At 45.4% G+C, this 15,751-nt stretch overlaps 1 protein-coding gene across 2 annotated transcripts in view; it reads right to left on the reverse strand.

Moving 5' to 3' along the window:
* Nucleotides 1-3,923: 3,923 nt before the first annotated feature.
* LOC140483606 (ETS domain-containing protein Elk-1-like) overlaps nt 3,924-15,751 on the reverse strand; it is an 87,695-nt gene continuing 75,867 nt past the window's right edge. For both annotated transcript variants that reach the window (XM_072581869.1, XM_072581870.1), the window contains exons 4-6: nt 14,154-14,882; nt 9,417-9,518; nt 3,924-6,496 (exon numbers count right to left, since the gene is read on the reverse strand). In XM_072581869.1, coding sequence (XP_072437970.1) covers nt 6,398-6,496; nt 9,417-9,518; nt 14,154-14,882 — 930 coding nt within the window. In that variant the 3' untranslated portion in view covers nt 3,924-6,397. The remainder of the gene's footprint in view (nt 6,497-9,416; nt 9,519-14,153; nt 14,883-15,751) is intronic.

A 15,751-nucleotide genomic window follows, 5' to 3' on the forward strand; every position in this document is an offset into this window, starting at 1 on the left:
ACCACTAGGAGATGGGCCATCCTTCAGTTGGATCCTTCAGTTTAATGTCCTGTCCCAAAAATCCATCTCCAATAAAATTCCTGCCACTATGCCTTCATGAATGTAGAATTAAGCATATCATTTGATGACTTATCGTTGTGTTTAGAAGTGACACTGACTGATATAATCAAATGTGTTGGTGAAATAAAACTGACATCACAGAGGAACGGCTATTCTAGGATAAAGGACCAAGATGTGGGGGAGCTGGTGTCGGACTGGGGTGGTCAAAGTTAAAAATCACACAACCCTAGTTTATAGTCTAACAGGTTTATTTGGAAACCCTTGCTTTCAAAGCGCTGCTCCTTCATCAGGTGGTTGATCTTATTCTCCACAATCACCTGATGAAGGAGCGGCGCTCCGAAAGCTAATACTTCCAAATAAACCTGTTGGAGTATAATCTGGTGTTGTGTGATTTTTACAGTGTAACCCATCAAGGTTCAGCTGGTTTGGCCACCACCAATCATTGTGTGGAGCAATGATAAGAACAAAGAACAAAGAAAATTTACAGCCCAGGAACAGGCACGTCCGCCCTCCAAGTCTGAGCCGATCCAAATCCACTGTCAAAACCTATCGTCCAATTCCTAAGAATCTGTATCCCTCTGCTCCCCACCTACTCATGTATCTGTCCAGATGCACCTTAAAAGAATGTACCATGCCTGCCTCTACTACCTCTGCTGGCAACACATTCCAGACACCTACCACCCTCTGTGTAAAGTGCAATGATAATGGATTTGGTTATTGATCATAGTCAACCTACCAGATGGTTCACCTAAATAAAATGCAAGTAAATCTGCAGTGGTGGAAAGGTCTAGGTTCAAAATCATCAGTTCCTTTATTACACTGGCCACATGTCAGACCTCAAAATTGCTGCATCACAGATCAGTAAGACCTTTTTGTAATTAATTCAGAGGACATGGACTTTGGATCCTTAATTGTTCTGGAGAAGGTGGTGGTGAGCAGCTTTCTTGAACTGCAGCAGTCTATTTCATACAGGCATGCCACGCCCCACCCAAGTGCTGCTTGGGAGGGAGTTCCAAGATTTTGACCGAGTGACAGCAATATACAGTATTTCCAAGTCAGGATGATGACTGGCTTGGAGGGGAACCTGCAGGGGGCAGTGTTCCCATGTATCTGCTGCCTTTGTCCTTCCAGGTGACCACAGCTGTAAGTTTGACCTGAACACTAATTGCTCCTCATAGAGGAAATTCCCGATTTCAGAACTTACAGCTAGGAAATGGAAAACTTGCCTCAGGATGGGGATTCATAGCTTCTGGTTAAAGTGTTAACAGTAAAGAACCATCATGAAACTGCTGTGGTGTACCAAATGTGAGGGGAACATTTGTCGGGGGGGGGGGGGGGCAAGAATTAAAAGCAAATGGGACATTGCAGTGATAGAGTCATAAAGATGTCCAGCACAAAAACAGACCCTTGGGTCCAACTCATCCGTGCGAACCAGATATCCTAAATTAATCTAGTCTCCCATTTGCCAGCATTTGGCCCATATCCCTCTAAGCCCTTTCTATTCATTTACCCATCCAGATGCCTTTTAAATGTGGTAATTTGACCAGGCTCCACCACTTCCTCTGGCAGCTCATTCCATTTTGTCACCTCCCATGTGGTACCTGTTCTCCCTCTTTCCTGATGAAGGGCTCATGCCCGAGACATTGATTCTCCTGCTCTCCTCGGATGCTGCCTGACCTGCTGCGCTTTTCCAGCACCACACTCTCGACCCCTTCTTTCCTCCCGTTTTAAAGGTACAGGTACACAATCCTTTATCCGAAACCCCGAAATCTGAAATGCTCCAAATTCCGAAACATTTTTTCGCCAAGTTATGTTCTCCATTACAAGATTGTTTGGCGTGCAAACAGTTAACCCAACTCCACACCCACTTGACCCATGTCACTCAGGTGTGATGTGGGATTGTGGTCCAGCACTGGCAGGCGTCAACCCTATCACAGGTGCATCTGCTGTTGGTAACTTTTCTTTATTGCACCATGAAACTGTCACTTATTCCGAAATCCAAAAATTTCCAAATTCCAAAAAACCAACTGGTCCCAAGGGTTTTGGATAAAGGATTGTGTACCTGTATCATTGTTTTGATTTTTTTTGCCAAAATTCCAAAACAACCTAACAGGTTAGAATAGTAATTACTGCTCCAAGAGATCGAGGAAATCAGCTCCAGCCCTAAAAAAAATTTTAAAAAGGAACAACTCTTACAGTTGGAAATAAAACATCCCCATCTATTTTTTTTTTTCTGAAGGGATAGACAGGGAGAACTTGAGGAGCTGAATGTCTCCTGAGCTCAAGAATGGTCATGGGTGTCATACACTTGGATAGAAACATAAGAACAGGCCATTCAACTTCTCAAGTGTCTCCTGCCAGACAATTAAATTGTGGCTGATCAATTGACTTGATGCACGTTTCCGTTGAATGCTTAAAGTCTGCAAAAAGACATCTCAACAGTATATAATAGAGGAATCTACAACACGTCTCTAGGTGAACAGTATTGATGACACGTGCAACCTAATTGAACTCTGTAGCAGCTTGTAATTCATGATTGAGAATCGATTTGCTCCAACTGATGACATGACCATAAAGCACATTCTTAAAAAATAAATCTATTTTCATATCAATTATTTTACTTGGAATATACTGCAAGAGTTCTGCAAGATATATGTAGACAGCAGTGGAGTAGCTCAATATCATGACACAGATCACATTTAAGAAACGACACAGTATTTTCTATAATTCACGCATCAATGTGTCTGATATTTTTGTGCATTGCAAAAATACAGCAACAGAAGGCCATTCAGCCCCTCCAATTGTTCCGGCATTGAAGGAGATCAGAACTATCAGTGCTGGGAAGTGGAAAACATTCCATTTCAGACCCATCCCAATGTTATCGTCAGTCACTCCCTGTTGCTTCGACCTTGCTTCAATACCCCCTCAGTATCGCCCTCATACAGGCAAACCTCCACACTCTATCAACCTCAGCAGTCGAGTGAGATTGCAACGTAGTGATAATTACGAAATGAGCCTGGCTCAGTCAGTAGCGTTCTACACCTCAGGGTCAGCAGATTCCGTTTCAGACTCTGACCGAATGTCGAGTGATACAACAGTGCAGGAGCAAGGCAGCAAGTCATTCCTGGAGGTACTTGCCCCTGATATGTCAAATGAAGGTCCCTTTGCTGACTCAGGAGGATATCTATGATACTAGAACAAATTACTGCAGACCCTGGAATCTGTACTGAAGACAACAAATGCTGGAGATCACAACAGGTCAGACAGCACCCATGGAGAGAGCACAACTTAACATTTTGAGTCTAGACGATTCTTCATCAGAGCTGAAGTAAAATGTGGAGGGGACAGCATTTATGGTACAGTTTAGAGGTGGCGGGGGCTGGGGGTAGTGGGAGTAAGGGTGCCAGAGAAGAAAAGATGTTGATTGTTCAGTTTAACTGAACAGAATGTGAGAATGACAGAATAATGCAGTGCCTCCTGCCAGGCTTGAAAGGATAACACGTGGGACGAGGGGAAGGAAGGAGATGATATCACCTGAAACAAAAGTGAAGAAACGTTCACAGTCTGAAGGTGTTGAACTCAATATTGAGTCCAGAAGGCTGCGAAGTGCCTGGTGTGGAGATAAGATGTGGTTCCTCCAGGTTGCACTGGAATGCTGCAGCATGCTGAGGACAGACTGTAGCATAAACACTGTCCCATCCACACTTTGACTTCAGCTCTGATAAAGAGTCATCTAGACTCGAAATGTTACCAAACTTAAGATACCACTGCCTGAGCTGGAGAAGAACAAATGTCTGTCCAATATGCAGGACATCCCCCCCCGCTCCCCCACCACGCTCCACTCACCCCTTCCACCACCTGCCCCAACATGCGTGGACTCCCCAAGCTCCTCACATGAAGAATTCCACCTCACAACAGACCAACAGCTTGCTGCTATTGGTTGATTGGCTTGCCAAGAAAATAGTTTGAGTCAAAGAGGGTGGCGCTGGAAAAGCACAGCTGGTCAGGCAGCATCTGAGGAGAAGGCTTAAGCCTGAAATGTCGACCCTCTTGCTCCTTGGATACTGCCTGACTGGCAGTGCTTTTCCAGCGCCACCCTCTTTGACTCTGATTTCTCCAGCATCTGCAGTCCTCACTTTCCCCAGAAGGAGTTGATTAGGGCCACTTTTTGCACAGCCAAATTAGCAATAGGATCACGGAATCTTAATTGGGATGCCATTTGGCCCATTGCATTGTGCTAGCACCCAGTCTGCAGGAGCACCTCACCTACACTTTTTTCCCCCATAATGGCCTGCAATTCCTTTCTTGTCAGTTAGTTATCTAATTCCCTTTTGAAAAGCCTTGGGTTGATCCTGCTCCAACAAACTCTAAGGCCGCGCATTCCAGCTCTTGCGGCGTAGAGAATCATCGCTCATATTTTGTACACACCGAGGTTGAGGTTGAGGTGGGGGTGGGGGGGGAGGGGGGTTGCTGCTGCAGCCATCTTCAAACAGCAAAGCCTTCACCTCCTTGGGACAGTGGGTAATGTTCCCTCTAAACTACACAGCTGTTGCTCCAAGAGTCCGGGTTCACCGATTGTCATGCCATCCATGTTCTTGGCATTGTCTTCTGGTTTCAGGAGTCACTACCTCAGAGACCAGCATGAAAGGGAGAGAAAGACAAGCTGGAAGGTGGGTTGTGGGCACTTCTAACATGCAATCTGGTGTCCCACAGTGACACAATGAGCAATGTTTATGCCGCACACACTCCTGAATAGCCCATCTGATGGCACAGTCCCCTTCAAAGTGGGTACTGTAAAAATTATGTTTTCGCAGGGAAAGCATGGGAGCGCTCTCTACTGACTTCACAGAGAAAAACAACACAAAATGCTGTTGCTACCCAAAACCACACACACTCCCAAGACCCTGCCCCCTTGTGGCTAGGCAGCCTTTCTGACTTGGCAAAAGCATTTCCAAGCTCAGTATTGGACCAACACAAATCCAGCAAGCTCGGGGGAGTGGGAGGGGCTGTGGTGGTGCCCCTCTGACAGTACGAAGTGAGATACAAATTTCAGAGGACAGTTGGTGCGGGAATTGAAACCATGGTGTTAGCATCTCTCACTAGCTGTCCAGCCAACTGAACTAACCAAGTCCAAAATATCGGAATGCATTATACAGTGAGCATGAAATGGCAAGTCAAAGTAAATGGCTAATAGGGCATAAATTTAATATTTACTCAAAGGAGTAATTATCCAGGTCATCATTGCTTACATAAGATAATGGAATTATACACTGGGGACATCCTTTGTAGCTGGATTCTAGGGGGCTAGTTAATTGACTAAAGGGTTTGTTGGACCAAATGGGTTTTTGAATCCTTGGCTCTTGTTTTATGCACTTGTCCACTTAACCACCAAATGTGGTGACGTCAACCAATGGCGTGTCTCCATAATAAAGAAACAATTCCTCTTCTACAATTGGTATAGAACAATGTCACTTGTTCTATAAGCAGCAAGAACGCATTGGAAAACTGGACAACGTTAGAGTGTCACTGCTCTGTAGCAGGCCATTCAGCCTGTTAAGTCCACTCTTCTGTCAATTGTCCCACCAACCTCATCCCCCCACTGTCCCGATCACACAGCATCAGTATTTCTCTTTCACACGCATCTGCTCAATTCCATTTTCCTTAAGTTTGACTCTTCATCATCGATCATCTGAACAGTTAATATAACATTCCAGCCTCTTGGTTATTATAATGCCCCCTTTTGAGTCCTTGCCTAATTTTCTAAAGTGAGCGAGTGTGTTTGTGTGTGTGTCAGTGAGTGAGTGAGTGTGTGTGTGTGTGAGAGAGAGAGAGAGAGAGAGAGAGAGAGAGAGAGAGAGAGAGAGAGACAAAGAGACACAGAGCACAGAGAGAGAGAGAGAGAGAGAGAGACAGAGATAGAGAGAGTATGTGTGTGTGTGTGTGTGTAGGGTCCAAAGCTAAGACACACACATGCCAGCTGAGAATCGAATGGCCACCCTCACACTGTGAAATACGGCTTTGGCAGCACAATGCAACAGTGCCAACTCCAGCTGAGGCACGAGCATGTTTGGGCACGCAACCCAGGCCTTTGAGCCTGATAGAGCCCCCAACCTGTACTGACAACATCTCCTGACAATGAAATGGGTCACTCATCTGTCTACCTCCATCAATCAGTCGTGAAGAGATCTGTTCTGAAAAGGAATTGGGTCTGGACAGCAGAGTCTGTACAATCCATCTTGACAACTCATCGCCCTCGAGGCCACTTCGAATAGAATCTATCCAGTCCACCTACGGTCGACACTTGGAAATACGTCATTGCCTTTTTTCTGTGCTTGGCTCAGGGTTTCTGCAGTGCTGACGATGAAAGTACTGGTGTGGATAATCCATCCATGGAAGCAACGGGAATGTGGATCTGTGTGTTCCCCGCTGAAGGAAACTGTAAAGACAAGACAGCACTTACTGAGAACTTACAAACATGGAAAGCAAAGGCTATTCAGTCCCTCAAACCTGTTCTGCCAGCCATCACTTCCTGATTTGAGGATTTGAAGTTTGGCTCTGGCCCAGAGTTGGCTCTCTGCCAGCTAAGTGAAGCCATGTGTCATCATTCTATCTATCTGCCTTGGCCCCATAGCCTTCTGGTTTAAGTAGCAAACATCTAGCAATCTCAGATTTGAAATGATAAACCTCCATCCATTATTACGTTATCTTTTTGTTGACTATCCTTTTCATAATTCATTCCTGAGAAATGGGTGTCACTGGCAAGACTGGCACTTGTTGTCCATCGCGAATTGCCCTTGAGTCATGTGGATTGCTAGGCCATTTCAGAAGGGCAGTTAAGAGTCAACCATATTGATGTGGATTTAAACGTAGAACAGTACAGCACAGGAACAGACCCTTCAGCCCACAATGTTGTGCCAAACAGGACACTAAATTAAACTAATCCCTTCTGCCTACACTTGGTCCATGTCCCTCCAGTCCTTGTATATTAATGTGCCTATCTAAAAGCCCCTTAAATACCCCTATGGTATCTACCTCCACCACACCCCCTGGGAGTGTGCTCCAGGTCCCTACCACTCTCTGTGTAAAATAATGCCCCTCACATCTCCATGAACTTTTCCGTCTCAGTTTAAATGCATGACCCCTAGTATTAGACATTTCGACGTTGGGAAAAAAAAATTCTGTCAACCCTATCTATGCATCTCATAATTTGAGAAACTTCTATCAAGTCTCCCCTCAGCCTCTGCCACTCCAGAGAAAAAAAAACCTGAGTTTTTCTAGCCTCTCCTTCTAGCTCATACCCTCTAATCCAGGCAGCTTCCTGGTAAACCTTTTCTGCACCCCCTCCAAAGCCTCCCTATCTTTCCTGTAATGGAGCGACCAGAATTGAATGCAAAACTCTAAGTGCGGCCTAAGAAAAGTCTGATAAAACTGCAACACGACATCCTGACTCTTGTAATCAATTCCCCAACTAACAAAGGCAAGCATGTCATATGCCTTCTTTCCCATCCTATCTACTTGCATGGCCACTTTCAGGAAGCTATGGACTTAAACCCGAAGATCCCTTTGTACATCAATGCTGTTCAGGGTCGTGCCATTAACTGTATACTTTTCATTCACTTCCTTATATTTATCCATTTGGTGTCATATTGAAGCCATACTAGGTAAGGACGGTAGACTTTCTTCCCTAAAGTGTATTTGTGTACCAGATGGGTTTTTGCAATAATTGAAGATATATTCATGGTCACTATCAATTTCAGATCTTATGAAATGAATTTAAATTCCATTAACTGCTCTGGTCGGAATCGAACCTTAGTCACACACAGTAACCTGAAGCAGTCAGAGGAGCCAAGTGAGATTTTCACTATAGAACATAGAACAATACAGCACAGAACAGGCCCTTTGACCTTCGATGTTGTGCTGACCTGCAATCTATTCTCAGCTCGTCCCCCTACACTATCCCAAAATCATCCATGTGCTTATCTAAGGATTGGTTAAATCTCCCTAATGTGGCTGAGTTGACTACATTAGCAGGTAGGGCATTCCACGCCCTTACCACTCTCTGTGTAAAGAACCTGCCTCTGACATCTGTCTTAAATCTATCACCCCTCAATTTGTAGTTATGCCCCCTCGTACAAGCTGACATCATCATCCTAGGAAAAAGACTCTCACTGTCTACCCTATCTAATCCTCTGATCATCTTGTATGTCTCTATCGAATCCCCTCTTAGCCTTCTTGCCAATGAGAACAGGTTCAAGTCTCTCAGCCTTTCCTCGTAAGACCTTGCCTCCAGACGAGGCAACATCCTGGTAAATCTCCTCTGCACCTTTTCCAATGCTTCCACATCCTTCCCAAAGTATGGGGACCAGAACTGTACACAATATTCCAAGTGTGGCCGGAACAGCGTTTTGTATAGTTGCAGCATGATATTGCGGCTCCGGAACTCAATCCCTCTTTGAATGAAACCTAACACACCGTATACCTTCTCAACAGCACTATCAACCTGGGTGGCAACTTTCAAGGACTTATGCACATGGACTCCAAGCTCCCTCTACACACCCACACTTCCAAGAATCTTTCCATCGACCCAGTACTCTGACTTCCTGTTATTTTTCCCAAAGTGAATCACCTCGCATTTAGCTGCATTGAACTCCATTTGCCACCTCTCAGCCCAATTCTGCAGATTATCTAAGTCTCCCTGCAACCTGTAACATTCTTCCACACTGTTCACTACTCCACCGACTTTAGTGTAGACTCTAGTACCATCTTCCCAAGCCTCCTCCTCTACCCTCCTCCTCTACTCATCATTAAGCAGTCAGGGGAGAGCAAGTACTAGTCTGCCCTTGGGGACAGAAACTTAGAAACTAGGAGCAGAAGTAGGCATTCAGCTCTTCAAGCCTGCTCAGTGATTCAGTCAGACCATAGTGGATCCTTAATCCCAACATCATATTCCTGCTTTCTCACCATGCCCTTTGATGCCTTTAAAATCTAAAATTTGTTTAAGTATCGGTTTGCTGACAGATCAAGTGATTCAGAAGAGAGAGTTGCCCATTGACTTTCCTTCATTAATGTCTGAGATCTTTGCCTCTCCTTGCTGACTGTTGAATGAAGGCAGTACAGTGGTTCAGCGGTTAGTACTACTGCCTCCCAGCTCCAGGGACCCCAGGTTCAATTCCACCTTCAGGTGACTGTCTGTGTGGACATTCTCCCTGTGCACGGATTCACCCAATCTCCCATTTATCAGAGAACCAGCAGAAGTACCCAATGTTGTTTCTCCAAATTTCCGTCAATCTTACACCAGAGATACTCCGGGAGCCCCATGGAAATCTGATGTCGTAAAGTTCCATCTCCAGCCTTACCTGAAATGAGAGTTTGGCTGGGCTCATTGGAGCTATTGGGCTAAGTGTGCTCCAGAAGTGAATGGCAGATGGTAAAGCACTCGGTGTTAGTATTATTGGGGTCTGTCAAAAAATCAGAATGTAAAATTAAAGACTTGATAAAATAAAACACAGTTCAAACCAATGTTTTAGCATATACTGTCCCACTATCAGATGTCCCACTATCAGATGCAGAATAAAGCATTGTTTACTTAATCCTAAAATAAAGAAATATCTACATAACTACACATCATACATCATTCAGCTCATCAAGTCAACACTGACCCTCTGATGAGCATCCCACCCAGACAGCTATCCCCTTGACCCTACATTCACCACCGCACATTCTGGATACTACAGACAATTTAAGAAGGCCAATCCACCTAACCTGCACACCGTCCGAGTGTGGGAGGAGACCAGGGCATGCAGAGGAAACCCAGGCAGGTACAGGGAGCATGTGCAAACTCCACACAGTCAATCGCCTGAGGCTGAAATCAAACCCAGGTCCCTGGCGCTGTGGGGCAGCAGTGCTAATGGGAATGGTAATGTTTACTGCCTTGCTGAGGCAGTGTGAAGTATAGATGGAGTCAGTGGATGGAAGGTTGGTGTGTGTGATGGAATGGGCTGGGTTTAGGACATTCTGTAATTTCCTACGGACCTGTGCAGAGCAGTTGTCTTACCAAGCTGCAATACATCCAGATAGAATGCTTTCTAAGGTGCATCTATAAAAGTTGGTAAGAGCCTTTACAGACATACCGAATTTCCTTAGCCTTTTTGTCCCTCTAGTCCCAGTCCCTCCCATGAGGGGAAACATCCTTTCAGCAGCCATCCTGCCAAGTCCCCTCAGGTTGCAATAAGTTCATCCTTCATCCTTCTAAAAGTAAACAGATACAGGAATTCCATTCCCCTTGCAATAAAACAAACCATCCCATTTCCCTTCCCATGCTAAATTGCCCACAATGTCCAGGGAGGTGTAGGGTAGGTGGGTTAGCCATGGAGGTGAGTCTGGGCGAGATGTTCTTTGGAGAGTCAGTGTGGACTTTTTGAGGTGAATGGCCTGTTTCCACACTGTTGGAATTCTAATGCTAATTCTCGCACACCAACTTCGATTCCTTTCCTACAGCAGCCATATCCCTCATTTAACACTCCCCCACTTCATCCCAGAAATCAGTCCTGTGAACCACCTCCTTCTAATGACCTTTCCTAAATAACTCGACCAAAACTGTACACAGTAAAGTTGCCACCAGTCCCACAGAAATGACTGGTGGCTGTTCAGTCTGGGGAATCATCCTATCTCAGGAGAAGGGAGTGGTTGGGAAGACTGAATCTCAACAGCTACCTCAGCCAGTGCAGGAATTGAACCTACCTTGTCGATGTCAGTTGGCACTGCAATGATGTGGAGGTGCTGGTGTTGGACTGGGGTGGACAAAGTTAAAGATCACCTGATGTTGTGCGATTTTTAACTCTGCATTGCAAACCAGCCTTCCGAGCTAACAAACCCCCTGCTGTGTAGTACTGTAGATATGCTCTCACCAATCCCAGGACAACTGCAACAAACTATCCCTACTTCTGTATTCCTTTCCGTTGGATTAAATGACAACATCCCACTGGCCTTCCAAATCACTTGCTGCCATCTAACGCTTCTTGTGATTCATGTCACAGGACAGCCAGATCTCTCTGTACCTCAGAATTCTGCAGTTTCTTTCTATTTAAATAATATTTTGGTTTTCGAGTCTTCCTTCAAAGTGAACAAGGTCACTTTCTCCCACATTACACTCCTGGTAATTGTTAAAGTCCCAGTTACGTATGTATCACTTCTTATGAAATCAGTATCATATAAGCAGTACAGACGTCACAGATATGATGCAGTTCTCAATCTCAGACATTGCAATGACTTTTTTTTCTCTTTATTCGGGACTTTCGGAGGAAATCGACTTTTATTGAGCCATCAACACAAAAGATTCCAGAAATTAACAGTGGGAAATATTTCAGCTGGTCGGTGGCAACAGATTGATTTTTCATGATCTCAACTGATCATTACCAAACCAAAAAATGTAACTTTTTCCATTAAAAATAGTCCTATTGCCACCTTGTGGGGAAAATAATAACTGCATCAATCTTAACCTAAAACTATGTTAAACAAATCACGCAACACCAGGCTATAGTCATAGAGTCATAGAGATGTACAGCATGGAAACAGACCCTTCGGTCCAACTCGTCCATGCCGATCAGGTATCCCAACCCCATCTAGTCCCACCTGCCAGCACCTGGCCCACATCCCTCAAAATCCTTCCTATTCATATACCATCCAAATGCCCCTTAAATGTTGCAATTTTACCAACCTCCACCACTTCCTCTGGCAGCTCATTCCATACACGTACCATCCTCTGTACGAAAAAGTTGCCACGTAGGTCTCTTTTATATCATTCCCCTCTCACCCTAAGCATATGCCCTCTAGTTCTGGACTTCCCCACCACAGGGAAAAGACTTTGCCTATTTACCCTATCCATGCATGTAAGAAGATGAGTCTGATTAAGGCTACAAAGCATCATTTCCCTAAAGATTCATATCTTGAGTAATAAGTTCCACAACAAAGTTAATCTCTGTAAGGCATTCTGTCTTACAGGTTATTTGAAAGTACTAACTTTCAGAGCACTACTCATTCATCTAGAGCGCTCCGAAAGCTTGTATTTCCAAATAAACCTGTTGGACTATAACCTGGTGTTGTGTGATTTTTAACTTTGTCCACCTCAGTCCAACACCAGCTTCTCCAAATCAAACCGATGACTGTGACCTAGATATTCCAATTTCTGTCGGAACAGATTCGCACGATGATAATTCTGTCTGGTATTGCCCATTTACCTGTTGCCAATTTTTCTACCCAAAATTCTGAGTCTGTCTTGTCCCAAATTGGTGGCAGATTAACCAAAAGAACTGTGGATGCTGTAAACCAGAAACAAAAGCAGGAGATGCTGGAAAAGCTCAGCAGGTCTGGCAGCATCTGTGAAGAGAAATCAGACTTAACATTTTGGGTCGGTGACCATTCCTCGGAACGACTGAAGAAGGTTCACAGAGTCATGGAGATGTACAGCACTTTGGTCCAAATTGTCCATGCTGACCAGATATCCTAAATTAATCTAGTTCCATTTGCCAGCACTTGGCATATCCCTCTAAATTCTTCCTATTCATATACCCATCCAGATGCTTTTTAAATGTTGTAATTGTACCAGCCTCCACCACATCCTCTGGCAGCTCATTCCATACACAAATCACCCACTGCGTGAAAAAGTTGCCCCTCAGGTCCCTTTTAAATTTTTCCCCTCTCATCCTAAACCTCTGCCTTTCAGTTCTGGATTCCCCCGGACTAGGGAAAAGACCTGAAACGTTTACTCTGATTTCTCTGCATGGTTGCTGCCAAATCTGCTGAGCTTTTCCAGCAACTCCTGTTTTTATTTCTGCTGGGAGATGAAGGTTGGCGAGGCATTAAGGTGACAGGTGGATGATGGGGGTAGAATGCCAGGTTGGTGAGGGACTAGGGCAGTTGGTTGGCGAGGGGATTAGGGTGACTGGATGGTAAGGCTTTCCCAGGACATAAGGAGGAAGCACACATGCTCTTCCTAAAATAGGGCACCAGGTTTTTTTTTAAACCTCTGCCCGAGAGAGCAGACACAAATTCAGGCGTAATGCCTCAGTATAAATGCAGCATTTCAGACATGGCATAGCAGTTAGCACTGCTGCCTCATAGCACTGAGGATCTGGGATCAATTCCAGCCTTGGGTGATTTTGTGGACTTTGTACATTCGGTGTGGATTTCCTCCAGGTGCTCTGGCTTTCTCCCATAGTCCAAAGATGTGTCAGGTTAGGCATTTTTAGATTAGATTCCCTATAGTGTGCAAACAGGCCATTTGGCCCAACAAGTGGGCAATTTAGCATAGCCACTTCACCAGACCCGCACATCTTTTGGACTGGGGGAAGAAACCGGAGCACCCGGAGGAAGTCCACGCAGACACGGGGAGAACATGCAAACTCTAAACAGACTGCCACCCGAGGCTGGAATTTGAACCCGGGTCCCTGGCGCTGTGAGGCAGAAGTACTAACCACTGAGCCTATCATGCTGAGGTTGATTGGCCATGCTCGATTGTGCCGTAGTGAGCAGGGGTGTCCAGATCTAAGTGGATTAGCTATGGTAAAAGCAGGCTTACGGGGGTTTGGTGTGGAGCTGGATTTGGGTAGGATGCTGTTTGGAGGGCTGGTGCAGACTTGATGGGCCCAATGGCTTCTTTCTGCACTGTAGGAATTCAAACAGTCAATGGAGCGTGAATCCAGGTATTATGTTCAAGTCTCAAATGTGGGATTTAAACCTATGACTGTCTAGCATGGAATCAAGGGTGCTACCAACTGAGACACAACTACAGAGGAACCTCAATTATCCCTCATTCAATTTTCGGAATATCAAATTATCCAGCAAGACCGTAAGGTCCCAGTGCTTAGCTTAACAATGCAATCCACCATTTGATTATCCAGAATTCGATCAACTGAACAAAATACTCCCTGCCTGTGTCCTTCAGATAATTGAGGTTCCTCTGTAATACAAAACCTTTTAGATTCTATTCAGACCCAGTCAGCTGATGTGATAGGAGGTTGTAACTTTTCTCTTTGCAATTTGGGTGAGTTATGGTGCATCTTAAATCTATACTGACCTTACGATTAAGATCATACCTGAACATGCTGGGTAATCAGCGTTGGAGTAACAGCACTGGAGGCAGGAAACACCACTGTATTCACAACACCGGTGTTGCTTTTATCTGGAGGGGGACTGTTCTGGGCAATGAGCAGCGTAGCTGGCAGCTCCAGATCCTTTGGCTTCTTGGTTTTTGCTGGCTGAAGGTTACCAATGTTTTCTACCTTCATCTGACCTGGGCTGGGCACCTGAGGGACATCATCATCAGCAGGTTTGGTATCAAGGGCGTCACATTCCAACTCCTCAATCGTCTCCTCCTTCACCTTGAAATCTCCCTGGAAGGGGCTCTCTCTACCTGTTTCCATAAAGACCTCACCGCCGTCTTGCAGCTGTTGCTCCTCGCCTTGGCGTTGAACCTCAGGCTCCTCAGGAGGCCTCTCGAGAACCTGGACTTTCCCGTCAAGGATTGGCAGCTCCACGGTTCCGGGAGGGGAGTCGTTGGCCTGATCCCGGGATCGGTGGTTGTTGCTTTGCAGTGACTGGATGGTGAAGGTCGAGTAGAGGCCAGAGCGCATGTATTCATTCCGGGATGAAACTCTGGTGGTGGGCTTCAGCTGTCTCTGCAGAGAAAGGCCTTCATCCTTCGGCCTGGTTATTGCCCACTCACAGTCGGAGGCATCACACTTTTCTGGTTCCATCACCAGGCTGTTTGGCATAGACACAAACTTATAAACAAACTTCTGCCCGTTCACCTTCTTAATGATATTCTGGAAAAGAAATGAGTTTTGTGAAAGAATAAAATCAAAAGGGGCAACAGGGATGTAGACCCTAACTTTGGCCCTTAGCAAGCTGGAAGCACAGTTCAGATCTTGAGAGAGATAAAACTTATTGTTCCCCAATAAGTCAAAATTCGACCCCCTTGTGTTGCTTTAAAAATAGATTATCAATCCGATATTTTCCTAAGTGATGGAGGCTGATACGATTGCAATATTTAAAAGGCATTTGGATGGGTATATGAATAGGAAGGGGTTAGAGGGATATAGGCCGAGTGCCCACAGGTGGGACTCGATTGGGTTGGGATATCTGGTCAACATGGACGGGTTGGACCGAAGGGTGTGTTTCTGTGCTATACATCTCTATGACACTATGACTCTATACCAAAAGCTCAGAGCCTTGACATGGGAAGGCTCCAAGTGTGTTGACTGCTCTCCTTTATCTCACCAACCTGCAATCTCCACCTGATGGGCTTTTCCTATTGTTATCTAAGAGACATATTGCACAATTTGCCACCTCCTCAGTGGTGCAAGATGGGACAATAATGCGGTGAAATGACCCTGGAGATCAACTCAGCCTCTCCTCAACTCACCAACTATATCAGGGTCCTTAAGTGGTCAACTCATGGCCCATTAAGGTCCTCAACCCGCCATCTTCCCAAACACCTGCCTCCCCAGTCAGGTGAGAAAGGTGCCTAGGTTCCCAAACCTGGGGACCAGCATGATGAATTCGGGGATGGGGAGGGTCAGTGAATTCCAATGCCCCAATGTCAGGGTAATCAGAGTCTGGGATTGGGGCAAAAGGGATGCCTTGGGATTAGGATGGGATGGCCTTGGAAAGACATGTCCCTGCTCTTGCCTCC

This window comes from Chiloscyllium punctatum, chromosome 12 (genome assembly GCF_047496795.1).
Source record: "Chiloscyllium punctatum isolate Juve2018m chromosome 12, sChiPun1.3, whole genome shotgun sequence".
Lineage (NCBI taxonomy): Eukaryota > Metazoa > Chordata > Chondrichthyes > Orectolobiformes > Hemiscylliidae > Chiloscyllium > Chiloscyllium punctatum.